Source organism: Haliotis asinina, chromosome 5 (genome assembly GCF_037392515.1).
Source record: "Haliotis asinina isolate JCU_RB_2024 chromosome 5, JCU_Hal_asi_v2, whole genome shotgun sequence".
Taxonomy (NCBI): domain Eukaryota; kingdom Metazoa; phylum Mollusca; class Gastropoda; order Lepetellida; family Haliotidae; genus Haliotis; species Haliotis asinina.
In genome coordinates, this window is record NC_090284.1 from 16,524,924 (window position 1) to 16,541,087 (window position 16,164).

Consider the following 16,164-nt stretch of genomic DNA (forward strand, 5'->3'; position numbering starts at 1 on the left):
CTATATGGCGGTGGTCAGGAAACAATCACGTCTGAACCAGACAATCCAGTGATCTACAGCATGAGCATCGACCCATGCAACTGGGAACCGATGACATGTGTCAAACAAGTCAGCGAGTCTGACCACCCGATCCCGTTAGTCGTCTCTTACGACAAGCATGAGTTATGAAGAAAACACCTAACCCGGATCTTCAAGGCACTGCCGCTAAGTCAAGTGTCTTGCTGATATTCAGTGGGATGTGTCGCTGATTACACAGTTTGCGCCTCGCGAATTTCAGGATCATAGCGTTTTCCGAAAATTTAGTGAATGATCTACGATTTAAGACGAATTTCTGAAATGGTTTTAAACGTTAGGAAATAATTTTCGCAGATACGAAAGAAAAAACACACCTTGACTCACGGCCTTGTTCGTTCAGATATCTTGATTTCAAGATGGTGTTTTTCACTCACGTTTTTCCTACATCATGTACGTGTATACACCCTTTTGACAGTATCACAAGTCAAAATATAAAGTTGCACGAGCAAGAATGGAAAAAGACCTACTCTACTGACTCTAGATTTACATACGTACAACGTTGTGCTCTCGAGACTGCCGAGCATAGCCTGGTCTTCTGACAAAACGAGTCGTGAATTCCTAAGCACAAATTCACAAGCTCTCGAACTCTTTGATATTTTTTGTGTGTCGTGTTCATGCATGTTTAAGTGGTGTCTTTGAGACGGTTTCCGTAGGATTAAGGAGGATTTGATATTATACTCTACAGTGATCGTATCGAAAATTAAAAATAGTCTTATGACCTATGACCTTCAGCTTTATATTATGCATGCTTCTGTTGACGTCTGCTTAATACCAAACGTTAGTTTCGTAAGCTCATACATATTCAGTGATGTGTAAAACGTTCAGTCACAAATGTATTAATATGCAAGCAACAATTACATCTTTCGATAATGAGTGAAAAATTCAATCGCTAAATCAAGCTAATAAAGTAACCTTAATATATCTCATGTGCAAAAGTGCATATTCACCGACATGTTCATCAGAAGTCTCATAACAAAACAGGGATGGTAGGGTAGCCAAGTACAAAAAACGTAAACCCGGGTTCGGATTCCCACATGGTACAATGTGTGAAGCCCATCTTTAGTGTTCCACGCCGTGGTGTTGCTGGAATATAGCTAAAAGAGTGACAAAACAAACTCTGTCAGGCAATCAGACATAGAAAAAACAACTATCGGCATCCGATACCCATTCTATTAAAGGCATTCATTCTCTGCGATTATCAACGGAGTTTCAAAGAAGCGTTAATAATGTCAAGAAATAGCCCACATAACGGAAGATATGCTCGAGATCCGAATTATGTATGTATTTTTACTTATGTGTACTCAACAGTAACCAAAATTGCATTACCTCATAGCAAATGAAAGCAAAATGTCAAACAGATGTAACTAAAAATATGTCCGTTGTCTTCCTATGGTACAGTGAGTCAGGTCGATTTTTGAGTAAGTGAGTGATTTAGTATTTATCGTTACATCAGCAATATTCCAGCCATATCGTGGCGAGAACCAGTAATAATGACATTGTAGATCAAGAATATAAGAAACTAAACCCTGCTGACGAAGAACAGTAAAGCCATTCGTATGTATCACAAATATCCATTTAAGAGTACTAATTAATCGATAACTTGCTCATTGAGTGTTTCGTTTAGTTTCAAACCATGTTAAGTCATGTATATACATATATATCTACCTGTAACCGTGGCACATTGTAGTGTAAACAATTCCTCAAATTCCAGATTGATATACCATATACCGATGCAATGACTGACTGTTTATGGTTTTACGCGACTTTTGACAATAGTCCAGCAATATCACGAAGGAAGACAACAGAAGTGAGCTTCACACATTGTACCCATGTGGGGAATCGAACCCAGGCCCTCGGCGTGACGAGCGGACGCTTTAAACACAAGGCTTCACCACAGCTCCGTTACAACAAAGACACTGGACATGTGAGGGCATATAGCATGGGCCAGCGAATAACCTAGATGCTTAACAAATTATTTCAGCTTATCAACTAAAAAGGTATTCTGTGTGTACATGTATTGATTATGAACGTCACGCAAACATAAAACACATTCCGTGGATGGTGCATAGATCCAGCGCGTAAGATAACACCCGACGACAGTCACATTGTTAATAATGAGAGTCGCTGTTTCCTGCTTTCCGATCCAGTTCAAACGCCTGCTCATCCCATATGCTTGATCTGTTCTACAAATGAATACCATACATGGAAGCGATAGATTTCCCTACTCGCTTTGCTTATCAATGCGACTTTAACCCACCTGGACGACTTGACCCATTTTGCAGGCTCACCCTTATCAGGTGTGGCAAATTTGCCCAGCAGAAAAATAGTGCATGTTTAATTTGTCTCAGAGTCGACACAATGCATGTTTAGGCGGATTGCAGAGCCTTGTTGCTGTGCTCTGTTGTATTATAAACATCAATCAGAACCGAGTAACCGTTCCAGACGAAAATAGTTCCTGGAGATTCTACCGAGAAGCAGTGTTGAAAATAACATATTTTCACTAAAACCTAGTGGGAAAGACAATCAAGTCGTTCAACAACAGGTAACTGCTGTGCGCTTCCCACTTAGGCGTTATAGCGCGGTGTGTATTTGTCATTGGTGATCTTTAGCACTCTCGAGATACAGTATCGGATGTCTCACAGTCACACACGACAGACCTAATCAGCCACCCAACTTCGGGATGCGATTAGTATCAAGTTATGGGTGAGGTCGGTGATGTTCGCATCTTATCGGAGCTGACACCGTCCCTATTGTACAGCGAGAAATATTCAGTGACGAATGACGATAAGGGCGGATTGTTATCACGAAAGGACTTCCTAGTTCTTGGAAAATAATTCAGCCGGAGTGCAGGTGATTTTGCTCCTTCAAAGGAAGAGTGTTACCTGTAAAGGTAGGTGTACCTATTCGATATCATTCAGATGAATATTTCAGCGTTCAATCTATAGGAAGAACACTCTTTAGCATGTCGTTTGAAAGGGATAGAGACAATATTCATCACTGTTGAGTCACGCCACGCTATCATTCTCCACAATGTGTAGTGTATTTGACAGATGTAGTTAAATTTGTCATATCCTGACGTTTTAAGGATAACGGGTTATTTCCTCCCGATGGATCGTATTCGTTCCTATACGGTAACCTGTTTGAGCTAGCGCTACAAAATGTGACCACTGTCTGAATAAGAGCTATGAGGAACTGTCATGTTGTGCCAATACATATACGACACGTAGACGACACCTGGTGTCTCGGAAGGAGCCACATGTGGATGTGATACGAAAAGATAGCGTCAGCCATCTTGGATGTTATTGTAATTTATGTTTCTTTTCCATTGTCCCTATTTAATTGTTGTCAGATAGGTTTCGATAGACTTTAATATATATATTTTTAAAACAAAGGAATCCAGTGTTTGTTCATGTGACTTCAAACAGTTCTTATAAATTTCCTTTGAAAAAAGTATATAACACCCTCAATCAAATCCCGGTCATACATTATCAACAGAAATCGCTCGATGTGTTAAAGATTACTCAATGAGGTCGCTGAAGTCAACTGTGTAAAACAGCCAAGTTTAGAGAAAAAGTTTCAGTCTGAAGCTCTCCTTCAATAAGGAAACACACTTTAAAGTGACAATGATCTTAATTTTTTAAAATATTAACATTACTAACATCATGACTGTCAACAGCGTAATATTAATGTCACTCAGCGTGTCTAAATTCCATAGCTATTTGTTGTAAATCTTACTGAAGGTAGTGGTAATACCAGTGTAGTCTATTGTATGACACTGAGTTGCTGGCCTTATGTACATGATTAGAATCTGAAAGAAAAAGCGCTTCCGTCTTGAGAATGTCAAGTTGGACCACCTCAGGCTTCATGATAACAGCTCATGGGCAACTACTTGGTCGGGGTCTACCACAACCAAGGATTTCTTCCCGCAAGCTATCAGACCTTCAAACTGCAATATTCCACGTATATAACGAAGATGTTTATAAGAGAGTGGGACAAAGTCCCATCCAGACAAAACCCCATAGGACAAAATCCCACGGACAAAATGTTTGCATACTGCGAACAAAATCCCAGGACTGTCCTGCTTGATATAACGACCGGTTTCTTTGATGTCGATAAATTGGTATCTGTTTTAGTCGAAATGCACTTAAGGAACTGCAGTTGAATTTAACCAAAGAAATTGTCGTTTTGAGTTGGCTATAACCGTATTCTACCTCATTCATCGAGGGAGACTTATACTGGTATGGATATTAGTCTAAATGCTATCTATCAATAAAGATAACACAGACATGTAACTTTAGATGTGTTGATCTAGTATTAAATCGTGACAAAGGTTTTGCATACATTTGCATGTATTATGATAACACGTGCTGAATAAAACTTTGTCGACCGTTTTTCAGACGACAACATTTGCATAGGTTCGTTATTTGTTCTTTCATTATTCAGTTACATGTACCTTTATTAATGGAGCTAATGTCATAAGAAATGAATTCGAACGACTGGATCACACAATGTTTGTGATTCTAAGATTAAGATCACCACAACTTAATGTACCCAATCTCTAATTAAGGGAAGCACACCTGAGTGTATATAACAGGTACTGATACCTATTTCAAGTTTTCTAATTTGAATACACACTATATTAAGGAATGAAGAAAGCGTAAATTCTGTCAAGTTGTATTTCTTTTTCCATTCAGAATTTCATTGGATCAATTTATTGTGCTGCAGGAGAACTTATATTTTACATTGAGAGTAACTCACTCTTTGGAGGTTGGATTAGAAAGAGACAGAGCACTCTGAATGCTTATGAATTAAACCGCTTCAGTTACAGGTGGTGCCTTAATCACTAGCCATTTTCAGTGTCTCGCACATGGGAGCCTGACTATCGGCATGTCATTTGTCTGACTGGAATGCTTGGCATCTTGGCGTCTGACTAAGGGTATTCTTGAAGTCTGACTGTCGACACAGGTGCTTGGTGTCGCACATTATATTGTGAGTGTCTGACAGCTTTCATGTCACAAATATGTGACAATCAGCTGCCATGTACGTGCCGGACAATGGACATTTCATCATGTATGCTGTTCGGATTTGTAAAACGATTAAGGCCGTTTAATACCCTGAAATAAACATATGACATAACATGCATATGTGTCGTTTTCCTTCCTGGAGTAACAGCATCCGGGTCTCTCTCTCCCTCTCTCCATCTCTCTCTCTCTCATCTCTCTCTCTCCATCTCTCTCTCTCTCTCTCTCTCTCTCTCTGCTGGGATAGCTGATTAGTTTAAAACTGGGGGAACTCACTTTTGGGTTTGCAATACTAGCTGCTAAAGGCTTCCTAAACCACGGTTACTCGCCATAGTAGAGGAAATGGACTGGTGACACTATGCATCATTAGTAATTACATGTATGTGAAACTATTAGCACTGTGACTATTTAGTTACGTCTTGTTAACCACGGCTGGCCCATCAGTCTGCACACCCGCTATAATTTACTGCTAACCTTATGTGTCGCCTTGTCAGTCGACGTTCGTCACCAACACAGTTTCGTTTCCTGGTTTGCAACACCACCTGAGCAACGTTAAAATGTTTAATTCATGCATCCTAAATGACCCGTTTCAATGTACATTTAAGACGATATACAAAGTCATGTTTCTAAGGAAATACGTTTTCAGATCTTAAAATCCCATTGTTTTGCGCGTGAGTCATGAACTGGCATTCATTTTATAAATGGCGTTACAGCACTATCGTTAGTTACATGAAACATATTGTTTTAGTAAAGTTATTAGCAATTAACACTGTTTATACAAGTATTCAATAATACTGTCACTCATGCTGATGAAGGGAGTTGTAACTTTTAACCAAGATAGAGTACATCAACTTCCTATCTAATGTTCTATCATTCTTCTTTCCTGAAAGGAAGTTCGTAACGTCTTTGGACAATTACACTCACTTCACAATTAAAGTGCTTGGATTATTGCTGTTGGTTTTTAAGTATTTTACATAACATAAATGCCCCAAGGAGAATTATTGCTCATGTATTTTGACTTTCGGGTAGTTTTAAAAGCAAGTCTTCAGATTTGATCTTAATTCAAACTGAAACATCTCCGTTATAATCAGACAAACTGTTTTGCAAGCTTGACCTCGCACATTCGTGCCTTTAAAAGCCATATGAACGTTAAATGTTGTCTTTAAGTTAACGGTGTTATATTGTGTGACAAAAGCATTGATAGTAAGAATCATCAAGATGTAATATCTTTTTACTCCAATATTATTGGCAAATGGCAATAATAAGGGTTCTAATGGTTGGTGTAATGCGATTGTGTCGAACTAACATCGGGTACTATATTTCGGTCAAATAAGGTCGAATTCGAGAGATATTTCAGACTGACGACCAGTGTCATGTTGAATCATCCCAGGTTGTTTTTCACGTCAATGAGAACAGTACATACGTACGTCTCAGTCAGTGACGCTTTAAATGCAAATGACAAGCGAGGTTTAACCAGGTATTGTGTTACCTCTTCATGCAGTTATGGGAAGAGCTCCAAAACGTTTCTAGTGTCCGACAATAACGTCCATTGAGCTATCATTAGGATGTCAATGGTGGTAGAAGTGAGGTAAACTCAATGCATTCAAAATGACATGACATCCAACATGACATTTGCCAAACGTCGATTACAGCAGTGCCTACGTCCTCTACGTCAAAGACGTCATTGTGACGTGCAGTAAATTATGGAATGTTCCATGGACGTCGTCAACGCAAATGCTGACTGTGCAGATCTGTGCACATCCGGGTATGCACTCTTATAGCAGGCGCCTTTCACAACTGGTCTGTTATCAAAGCGGCAGTTTGCAATTCATACACTAATCTGTCCTGCTCTAGAGTTGTTGCCATTGGACGTCCAGATTATTTGTGTCATGCGTTCGTTGGTATCCGCTCCACAACTGGTTGATGACAGACTGAGTGAAATGCAGGGTTGGACGGACAATCGTATTATTACGTTTGTCAGCCTTCTACATAGGTAACATTGGACACGTTGCATGATCAGTACATGCATAATGATTAAATGTACTTAATGAAATAACTCGGTTCAATTTGGTGCTAAGAAGCCACATGCGTCTGCATGTGCCAATGGTAAAACAAGCATATCACTAACTTGTTCCTATACACACATACATGCATACATGCATGCATGCACGCACCAGTGGACAAGTGGACAATGATGTTTGTCATGACAACTAACCAAGTACAAATGAACTTCAATGTGTCCACCTGTGGCTCACGATTTACCTGGGTGGCGTAAAACAAAATATCCAAAGATTTTAATGGATTTCACCAGTCAACAATACACAGTGTGTAACATATTCCCATGTAATATATCAAGACCAGTGCATTCCTATCTCCAATGGATGAGGCCATTTTCAAGTAATTTCCCTTATCCTTTGTGTTGTTGAAGTTTCAATATCTAATTGCAGTCACAGAGGAGGGGACAGTCGGCAGTCAACGTCGGTATCTTAAAGGAACTTGACAATAAGGATCTTCTCAAAACCTCTTTGTGCAATTCAGTTAAACGTAGCATGAACAGAGACATGTATTGCCTTATATCAATATGTGTGGACACCATGACAACTACTCGCTAAATTTGATAAACTGCTAATGACAAAATATGGCGGAATTGTTTATTGAGTGAACACACTTTAAATGTCATTTTCATCTTTCCCTATTGGGAACGGTGTAGAGACGGTTCGTGTCTGACTAACGCTAATCACTGCCAGATAAAATTGTTGACGTATTCAAACATTAATGTGGACGTATTGTAAGTAGCCGATACGTGAATGTAGCCGCATTCGAGACATCGTTATTATTGAATAGCAAACATTATTGTTGTAGTAATTTAGACGCCACTGTTGGCGTATTCAAACATTATTGTTCTTGTATTGACGACGTTGTTGGCATTTGGTAGACATCACTGTTGACGCAGTAAAAATGTGGTCGTTGAAGTTTATTTCAGACGTGGTGGTAGACGCCTCCTGTTTCTATCGTACTCTTTTCAGAAGTAGCCCTCTTCACAAATCTAATCTATTTTCCGATAATAAATCTTACCATATAACATGGCTATATTGTACTGATGTTAACCTGCGTTAACGGACGTTCATATTTCCTGAGCAAAGATATTCTCCATCATAAATGAAACTGTTTTCAGAAAGTTTGATTTATGCCATTAAAACATCACTTGCTAATGTTTAGGAGGATGTGAGGCCAGCACTCATCTTCAGAGTCAACGTTTTCACTTTCCAGTATTCACGGCCTCTTTACTCAGTCTGAAAAAGTGTGAGAAAATAGAATGAAAGCTCGCCTCTCCGCTTTCAAAGACATCTGTTCCGTTTGATTCCAGCTTTTTCATTAGGGCTGCACAGAGATGCCGGGTTCCAAATGGACACCTGTGGCTGTTCTGCTTGTCTGCCTCTGCAAGGGTGAGTCGGTTAGCTGCAGTGCACCTAATGATGTAAATATTGCAGTCATGTGTATTTGTATACATGTGTAACAAGCATAGTGGTGGTTTCAAAGTCTTTGGTTAAGTGCTCAGTAAAACGTGTAAGGAAGTGGATAGCTGTTATATTCGCTTAAACGAATGAATCATTAGTTGTCTCATCTAATTCAACAAACCGTATTGCAGAGCAAGAATAAAAAATAGCGTGTTTCGAAAATCAATCGATATTACGCGATTGCTGCTACGCGATCTTTTTTGCCGGAAGCATCCTACCCTCAAGATTGAGGACACTGGTTTACAGTATATTCCATAACTTTAGTCACTTGTCATTTTGTCCTTCCTGGTCACGAACCTAGGAAGACTATTGCAGTTAGGGCTATCAATCTCCTGGAACGTGGATAAGGAAGCACGTATTGAATTTGAGTGGTGATGCTGTCGTCACGGTTAGTGCGTGAACCCTTCCAAGTGTATCATGAATAAACAAATTCAGCACGGTTCCACGTAACTCAAGAAGAAAGCAGGGTACATTTGAATGGTCATTCCATTAATAATTATCTCAAAGTCCAGGTTTTGCCTACCATTTATCAAAGGAATCTGAACAAAGTTTTATTGATAAGCACATTTTAAAGTTCTATGTTTCTAAATTGTACACCTTCCAGAATTGTTCCTCTTTTCAGGGGTTGTTTCTGTGCCGCCAAGATTTGATCGGCTAAATCCAATACAAGTTTTGGAAAACACAACCGTAGGTATGTTGACACACAGAGATGGTCACAGCTGACAGTGATGTGGTAAAATGTTAGCTTTTAGCTGTAGCTATTAGTCGAACAGAGTGACACGTCAATTCAGAACGCACACTGTAACTTTCTTCGGGTATGTCACCTGTAATATTATCGAATATGTGTGACATCTGAATATCGTATGCTTTATGAAACGTGTGATAACATATGTTCATATGATCAAGAATGTTCAGCACATTTGTTCATCCTAAATATGATTTGTGAATGTTATAGCGGATTGTTTGAAAGTGTATTATTACAGTGCACATAGGACAGAACCATCTATTCCAGATACTGCTATCGGTGTTCTGACTGTGACTGATGCAACCCCTTCCCACATCACTGTGACATTGTCAACAACGACACTTCAATACGTGTATTTAGATCAGCATACCAGCATCAATGGCTTCTATAACGCCAGTATAGTACTGGCGAGAAAGTTGGACTACGAAACAGTAAGTCGTACCTTGTCTTGCATTATTGAGAGAGACAGAGAGAGTGAATCCATGGAATCTACGTTCGGGGTTCTCCACCGCATCCATCCATGTAGGTGCGTGTGTGTGTGTTTATGCCATGTCTTCTGCATATTTTCGTTCTAGTGTGACCATTTATCTTCACGACACAATGCTTGCAGTATTATTTTTCCATCAAAAGCGATCATTTGTTCAGTGTCAAGACAATAAAGGATCTTCTATAGCATTAATTATCATTTAATAATTGATTGTTTTAAAGAATAGAATTGTTAGATTTGTTCTTAATAGATAAATGGCATTTTATAATTGGTAATTTATATCAGTAACTATGATTGGTAGTGGCTGTATCTTCCAAGGGGGATAAAGAATTGTAAAATAAGTATCCTCCTGGGAGGTTACGTAAGTCCAAATACACACAAAGCATATTTGATCTTACCACAATATGTGTTCTTCTATTTATGGTCAGACTTTCACTGTAGGTCACAGTGGGCCCGGCATGGTGACCTACCTTCAGGTGTTGGCAGTCCATAGTGTGTTTTTATATTGTATTGTCTTCTGTAGTTAATATATTTTTTATTTACATTTTCTCTGTGTGACACTGATTCATCTTGAAATCTGTTTTAGTAGCGATAAGGCTGAAATATTGCAGTTTTAACTATAAAGTTTCTCACTCACTTTTATTGATTGATGATCACACCCATCTGCAAATGACTGATTTGTTTGGATGCTAGATGCTCTGTGTCTGATTGTATCGTTTTAGGGCCAACATTATTCATTCAATTTTTATGACACGATAATGGCGATTGCTAAGAATCAGGCAGAACTTGGTACACCAAATACAACGAAAATAGCGCGCTTTTTCACATTCATACGTTAAATGTTTACGGTCTACTGTCCCACACTGTTTATTTATCTCGTTTTGAAGGAAGTATGCACACATTATTAACATAGTTATCAAATGACAGCATACGATGTTTCTAAATTGTACATTTAGATGTTGGATTGTTTACAGCCCTGGTAAAGACTGTATGAATTAAGGCCGCGACTGGCCTAGTCACAGTGATTTTAAAAAATCCATTCATATAATTCATATAAGTTTCACCTCTGGTTTGTTTTGTCCAATGGAATATGCTTGGCGCATGATTTGGTGTTTGTAGTTAGTGTCGTTGACGTGTGATGTCTCGTTTCAAACATATAATGTTATCCAACTGACACAATATGAGATCATTAATGTCAAGTTTAGAATCTGCAGGATAGTCCTCCTAACTGATAATGGTTGAGAAATAGTTTTCAAAAATATATTTGAAAAATATATTTGCTGAACCATTCTTCATTACAGGATGGTAGCTCGCTGAAACTACTCTTTACTGCAACTAATCCATCAACACCGGTAGGTAGACTTGTAAACTTCATGACAGTCTCTTTAAAATCCACCAATCCATCAACTCAGGTAGACTGACTGGCTGACTTCATGATAATATGTTTTCATCCACCAATCCATCAACTGCTGTAGGCAAGACATATTAACTTCATGACAATTTATTTTCATCCACCAGTACATCAACTCCTGTAGGCTAGACGCGTTAACTTCATGACAATATGCTTTCATCCACCATTCCACCAACTCCGATAAATTGACTTGTCAATTTCATGACAATCTGTTTTCATCCACCAATCCATCAACTCACCGGTGAAGGTCCTGGGGTAAGATAGGCCTTCAGTAACCCATGCTTGCCATAAAAGGCGACTATGCTTGTCGTAAGAGGCGACTAACTGGATCGGGTGGTCAGGTTCGCTGACTTGGTTGACACATGTCATCGGTTCCAAGTTGCACAGATCGATGCTCATGTTGTTGATTACTGGATTATCTGGTCCAGACTCGATTATTTACAGACCGCTGCCATATAGCTGGAATATTGCTGAGTGCAGCGTAAAACTAAACTCACTCACTCCATCAACTCCGGTAGATTGACGTGCTACCCTTCATGGCAATCTTTTTTCCTGACCATTACCTCATCAGCTTTTGTAGAGGAACATGTTAGCAGCACGACAAACTATCTCAAACAACATATCCATGACTTCATTATGCTGCTGATCATTATTCCATTGCCTTGTAGGCGGGGTGTATTATACTCCACATGTGTATTGACAATGTACAAACAGAATGTGCAAATATTAGTTGTGATATTCTTTATACATATGTTCATTTATATAAGCATGCATAGTAACTGTAACAAGCAGGACGTGCATTTGAAAACTCCAAATGTTGCTTATATACCAGTAATTATTAACCACTTTCACCCAGATTCTTACTTATTTGAATTCAAATATCATGTGATTAAAATTCCCAGCAATCAAAACAGTGTTACAACATTTACATATGCATGTTCATTTTGTTAAGGACGGCGTCCGTCAAAACGTGACAGTCATCATCGCAGATGTCAATGATGTCCACCCACAGTTCCTGGGTCTGCCCTACTCCGTCTCTGTGCCTGAGGTTGTATAGCTTCTGTTGCATTCGTCTGTTTGGAACACGATGTTATAATATTATATGTGGTATTAAGCAATGCCAACCCTCTTTGCACAATCTCCACAGCACGTCTTCTGAAAAGTGCCAATGATTGGTTATAATTCTCAAGTACTAAGTAACGCGAGAATGCATACATTAGGAAGTTTCTGAGCTCATGGAGTTATTGCACGATTAAGATGTTCTGACAGACCCGTTCCAACATCTTCCTGTATCGTTGTGAATTTAGATAACTTGCTCATTTCAGAATGAAACCACCAACACTGTCCTCTTTACCGCCAATAGTAGTGATCCTGACACAGGCAGAGGAGGTTTAGTTAACTACTCCATGAAGGTACGTGCTAATCTGACCCCACATACTATCAAACAAGACCAGTTCAGAAACACATCATAACATCATTATGAAGATATATATTGGATAGATAAAACGTTTTCTTTTCCAGTGAAACCAGGTAAACCCTTGCTAAACGCATACTAGATATGGAGTCGAATTACAGGAATAAATAAGGCTATATAGCTATACATAAATATTACATGTTGGATTTGTATAATCAGAGACACTCGTATTTCTTATGTTCAGACGTCACATCAGAAGTACAGAAGCAAGTTTAGTGTATCCAGGACTGGGGACGTGACACTGATTGGAGACCTAGATTATGAAACCCTCAGTTTCTATCAGTTTAAAATCGTTGCTACAGTGAGTATTCGATCATTCCAAACTGTTTGTTCTACTGATTTTACTTATTGCTGCCTTAAGAACTATAAACTGTGTAAAACCAACATGCCAAATCCACCAATTAAATCCTGTGAGATGAACATAGTGTATTACCTATATACCAATATTATAATGTACAGCTTAAGGGAACCTTATAGTACTGTTTTAGTATTCATATATTGACGCGCACCTTAGAAACAAAGTTTGCATGTGGCAGGCCTGGGAACAGCTGGCTAAGTTGGATAGTTATCCTGCGAGGTTGAGTTGTCGGCATTGTGCCTACCTGTGACTGGCTGAGAAACACATTGGATTCAACGTTTTGTGCAGACTCTTCAGTGTTGTTACAAACCCTAGTGTACAGTACACAACCATTGCACTTACAAGAACTCCCAAATCCTTTAGTATATAACGAGATGGTGCCCACACGAATACCTGTAAACACCTTCTCGCGGGTACAGCAACATGCAGTAAACTTGGACAAAGTTCTGTAACTACGTGTCCCAGTACATCCACCTGTGAATGGGTGCCTCGTTATGATGAGAAAGCCACACTAAACTCGGTGTGTCTAGTGGCAGCAATAGTTGTATACACCCAAGGCAGTTGAGATTGACATTTAATGATCGAGAAAAAAATAGAAGGGCCTCGAGTAAGCACTAGTTGCGTGGATGTATGCTATATAACTATCCTATAATATCAGTCAAATCTGAACCTGACAGCTCTATAATTAATGGAATTAGCGACGTCCTGTTATCATAACAATGTGTCCATATACTCTTGTTCAGCTGTATACTTGTAACTGAGGTTACTGTGCTCCTGTAGACATGTAACTGTAATGTAATGCACTCGCTCTTCCTGTGTGCCCCTCCTTCCAGGACGGAGGTGGCCTGACCAGCGAGGCCGAGCTGTTTGTGACAGTAACAGATGTCCAGGACAGACCACCATACTTTACTGGAGGACCCTACCTACCTCATATCTGGGAGGACCATGTTATGGTGAGCCTGTTTGTATATTACGTCAGTAATTGCTAGGCAAGTAGTCATAACCAGACGCGAACACAATTGTCAAATACCAGAGAGCGGTTTTAGGGCTGAGACGGGTAATCCTGGATACCGGGAACGGGTGGATGAGTGGGACCCGGGTGTCCATCTCAATACCCCGATCTGTTATGATCATGTGACTTATAAATCAAACAATCCCAATATGTTATTCTTTTATGATTACAAGGTTACATTGCCTTTGAAGATTTAGACATTATTTACAGCAATCAGCTGTATTGGATCTAAGGCATTCTTAAGATATTGAAAAACACAAAATTTCTGAAGAATATTTGCAACGTCTTACAAATATGATACATTAACGTATCGGGTATCTGGGTAGGGTAGGATATCAGAGGGCGGAGTATCCGGATAGAACATATGGACCCATCCCATTCGTGCCCAACTCGTGTTATTCCCGGACAAGCCGAACCTTCTTGTAGGTTACGGAAAGGGTCGAGCGGTGACGAATGGTACCCGTCCCAGCCCTAAACGAAATTTGAAATAACATTATCAATACATATCGTTTTCAGAACAGCGAAGTCGTGAACATCTCGGCACTTGACGGCGACAGAGGCAAGCCCAACAACATCAACTACAGGATCACAGCTGGTAGTTATGGTTCATTTTTCACTGTAGATGAGGTAAAGGGAGTACTTAATAAAGGTATGCTCCCACAGTGTACATGTAGTGATGTTCCCTATATATTGTAGGGACATGTCCTGGATATTTCAACATCAACCAAACAAGTGGAACCATTGACCTGATCAAGGATGCGGACAGAGACAGCGGGACAGTCCTCCAGAACAACGGGATATGCGTTATCAATGTCCAGGTGAAAACTAAATAATAACTATATCCTATTTGTTAATTATAAGATCTGCATTGGAACAGTCGTTTCTTTAACGGCCAAAAGGAACCGACTTTCTGTTTGTATGAGGTCATCTTTCTTTGAGTCAACGTCACCATGGCTACAAGAAACGCATTTCCTTTGGCTTGATACACACACACACACACACACACACACACACACACACACACACGAAGCGTTATTCTACTCATAATTTACGTTTTCGCTGAACACACAGCCATCGGGATGGTAAGCTAGGCAAATGTTTAGGCAATAGCTTAATATATCAGTCGTTTGGTTTCGAACCACTGTTTTGGTATATGTGCTGTCATTTTTTTATGTCCGCAACGTGAGTAATGACTCATTGCTACAACATGTCATACCTATCTCTCTGTGCTCAAGGCTGTGGAGGTGACGTCATCGGGTACATTCGGTGATACCGCCAACGACACTGTCACCGTGACCATCAAGGACAGGAACGACAACTCTCCTACGTTCAACAGCCACAACTACGAGGCTACCATCCAGGAAAACATGCCGGCAGGGATACCAATCACCTTCACGACACAACCTGTACATGTGGAGGACATAGACCAGGTGTGGGCACATTATGATTCACAATGTTCCTTTTGCACTCCTCAAATCAACGTTTTTACAAGATATGGTTACATGTATTCAGGTCAATGCTTTTATACTATGAAATATATTGAACTGGAATCGTTTGTAATTTTTGGAATATCATGTTGTTCCTATCACCACCACTTCTGTTTCTTAACTGTATATGTTCCTAACATGAAAGGTCTAGTCAATACTTTTATATACACATACTCAAAAGTTACGCGCCACCCACTATGTCTGTGATCTGCTAGTTTGGATACTCAATGATAACTACAATTAATGAGATCTATGCCTGTCATTGACATCATTGGTTTGATTTGGCACCTACACTGGTAATGACGCTGTGATGACGACCCATTTGCCTTGCAATGGCCCTGCATGACATGCCAACATTTTTCATCACCTGCCATCTCTCGGCGGTAGTTAACTTTCTCCTCACCATGACTGATTTTCTAACTCTAAAGTGAAAGGAGAATCTCACAACAGACCGGTGAAACCAAGTGCGTGAAACTTGATTTTCAAAATTCAGATGGTAGGGAAATGGAGTTGCACGTGCAGAACGTTTTCCTTGTCAAATCTTTACAAGCTTAGGTTCAAGAATCTATGGAAGGC

At 39.7% G+C, this 16,164-nt stretch overlaps 1 protein-coding gene and 1 long non-coding RNA gene across 2 annotated transcripts in view; one reads left to right on the forward strand and one right to left on the reverse strand.

The window, feature by feature from the left end:
* The window catches only part of LOC137283747 (uncharacterized), a 702,566-nt gene that overhangs the window by 222,774 nt on the left and 463,628 nt on the right, over positions 1 to 16,164 (reverse strand). The window lies entirely within an intron of this gene.
* The window catches only part of LOC137283215 (protocadherin Fat 4-like), a 58,715-nt gene continuing 45,245 nt past the window's right edge, over positions 2,695 to 16,164 (forward strand). Inside the window, exons 1-12 of the mRNA XM_067814653.1 lie at positions 2,695 to 2,965; positions 8,464 to 8,542; positions 9,237 to 9,305; positions 9,627 to 9,790; positions 11,148 to 11,198; positions 12,210 to 12,305; positions 12,583 to 12,669; positions 12,916 to 13,032; positions 13,923 to 14,042; positions 14,618 to 14,696; positions 14,798 to 14,919; positions 15,337 to 15,531. Coding sequence (XP_067670754.1) covers positions 8,488 to 8,542; positions 9,237 to 9,305; positions 9,627 to 9,790; positions 11,148 to 11,198; positions 12,210 to 12,305; positions 12,583 to 12,669; positions 12,916 to 13,032; positions 13,923 to 14,042; positions 14,618 to 14,696; positions 14,798 to 14,919; positions 15,337 to 15,531 — 1,155 coding nt within the window. The 5' untranslated portion in view covers positions 2,695 to 2,965; positions 8,464 to 8,487. The remainder of the gene's footprint in view (positions 2,966 to 8,463; positions 8,543 to 9,236; positions 9,306 to 9,626; positions 9,791 to 11,147; positions 11,199 to 12,209; positions 12,306 to 12,582; positions 12,670 to 12,915; positions 13,033 to 13,922; positions 14,043 to 14,617; positions 14,697 to 14,797; positions 14,920 to 15,336; positions 15,532 to 16,164) is intronic.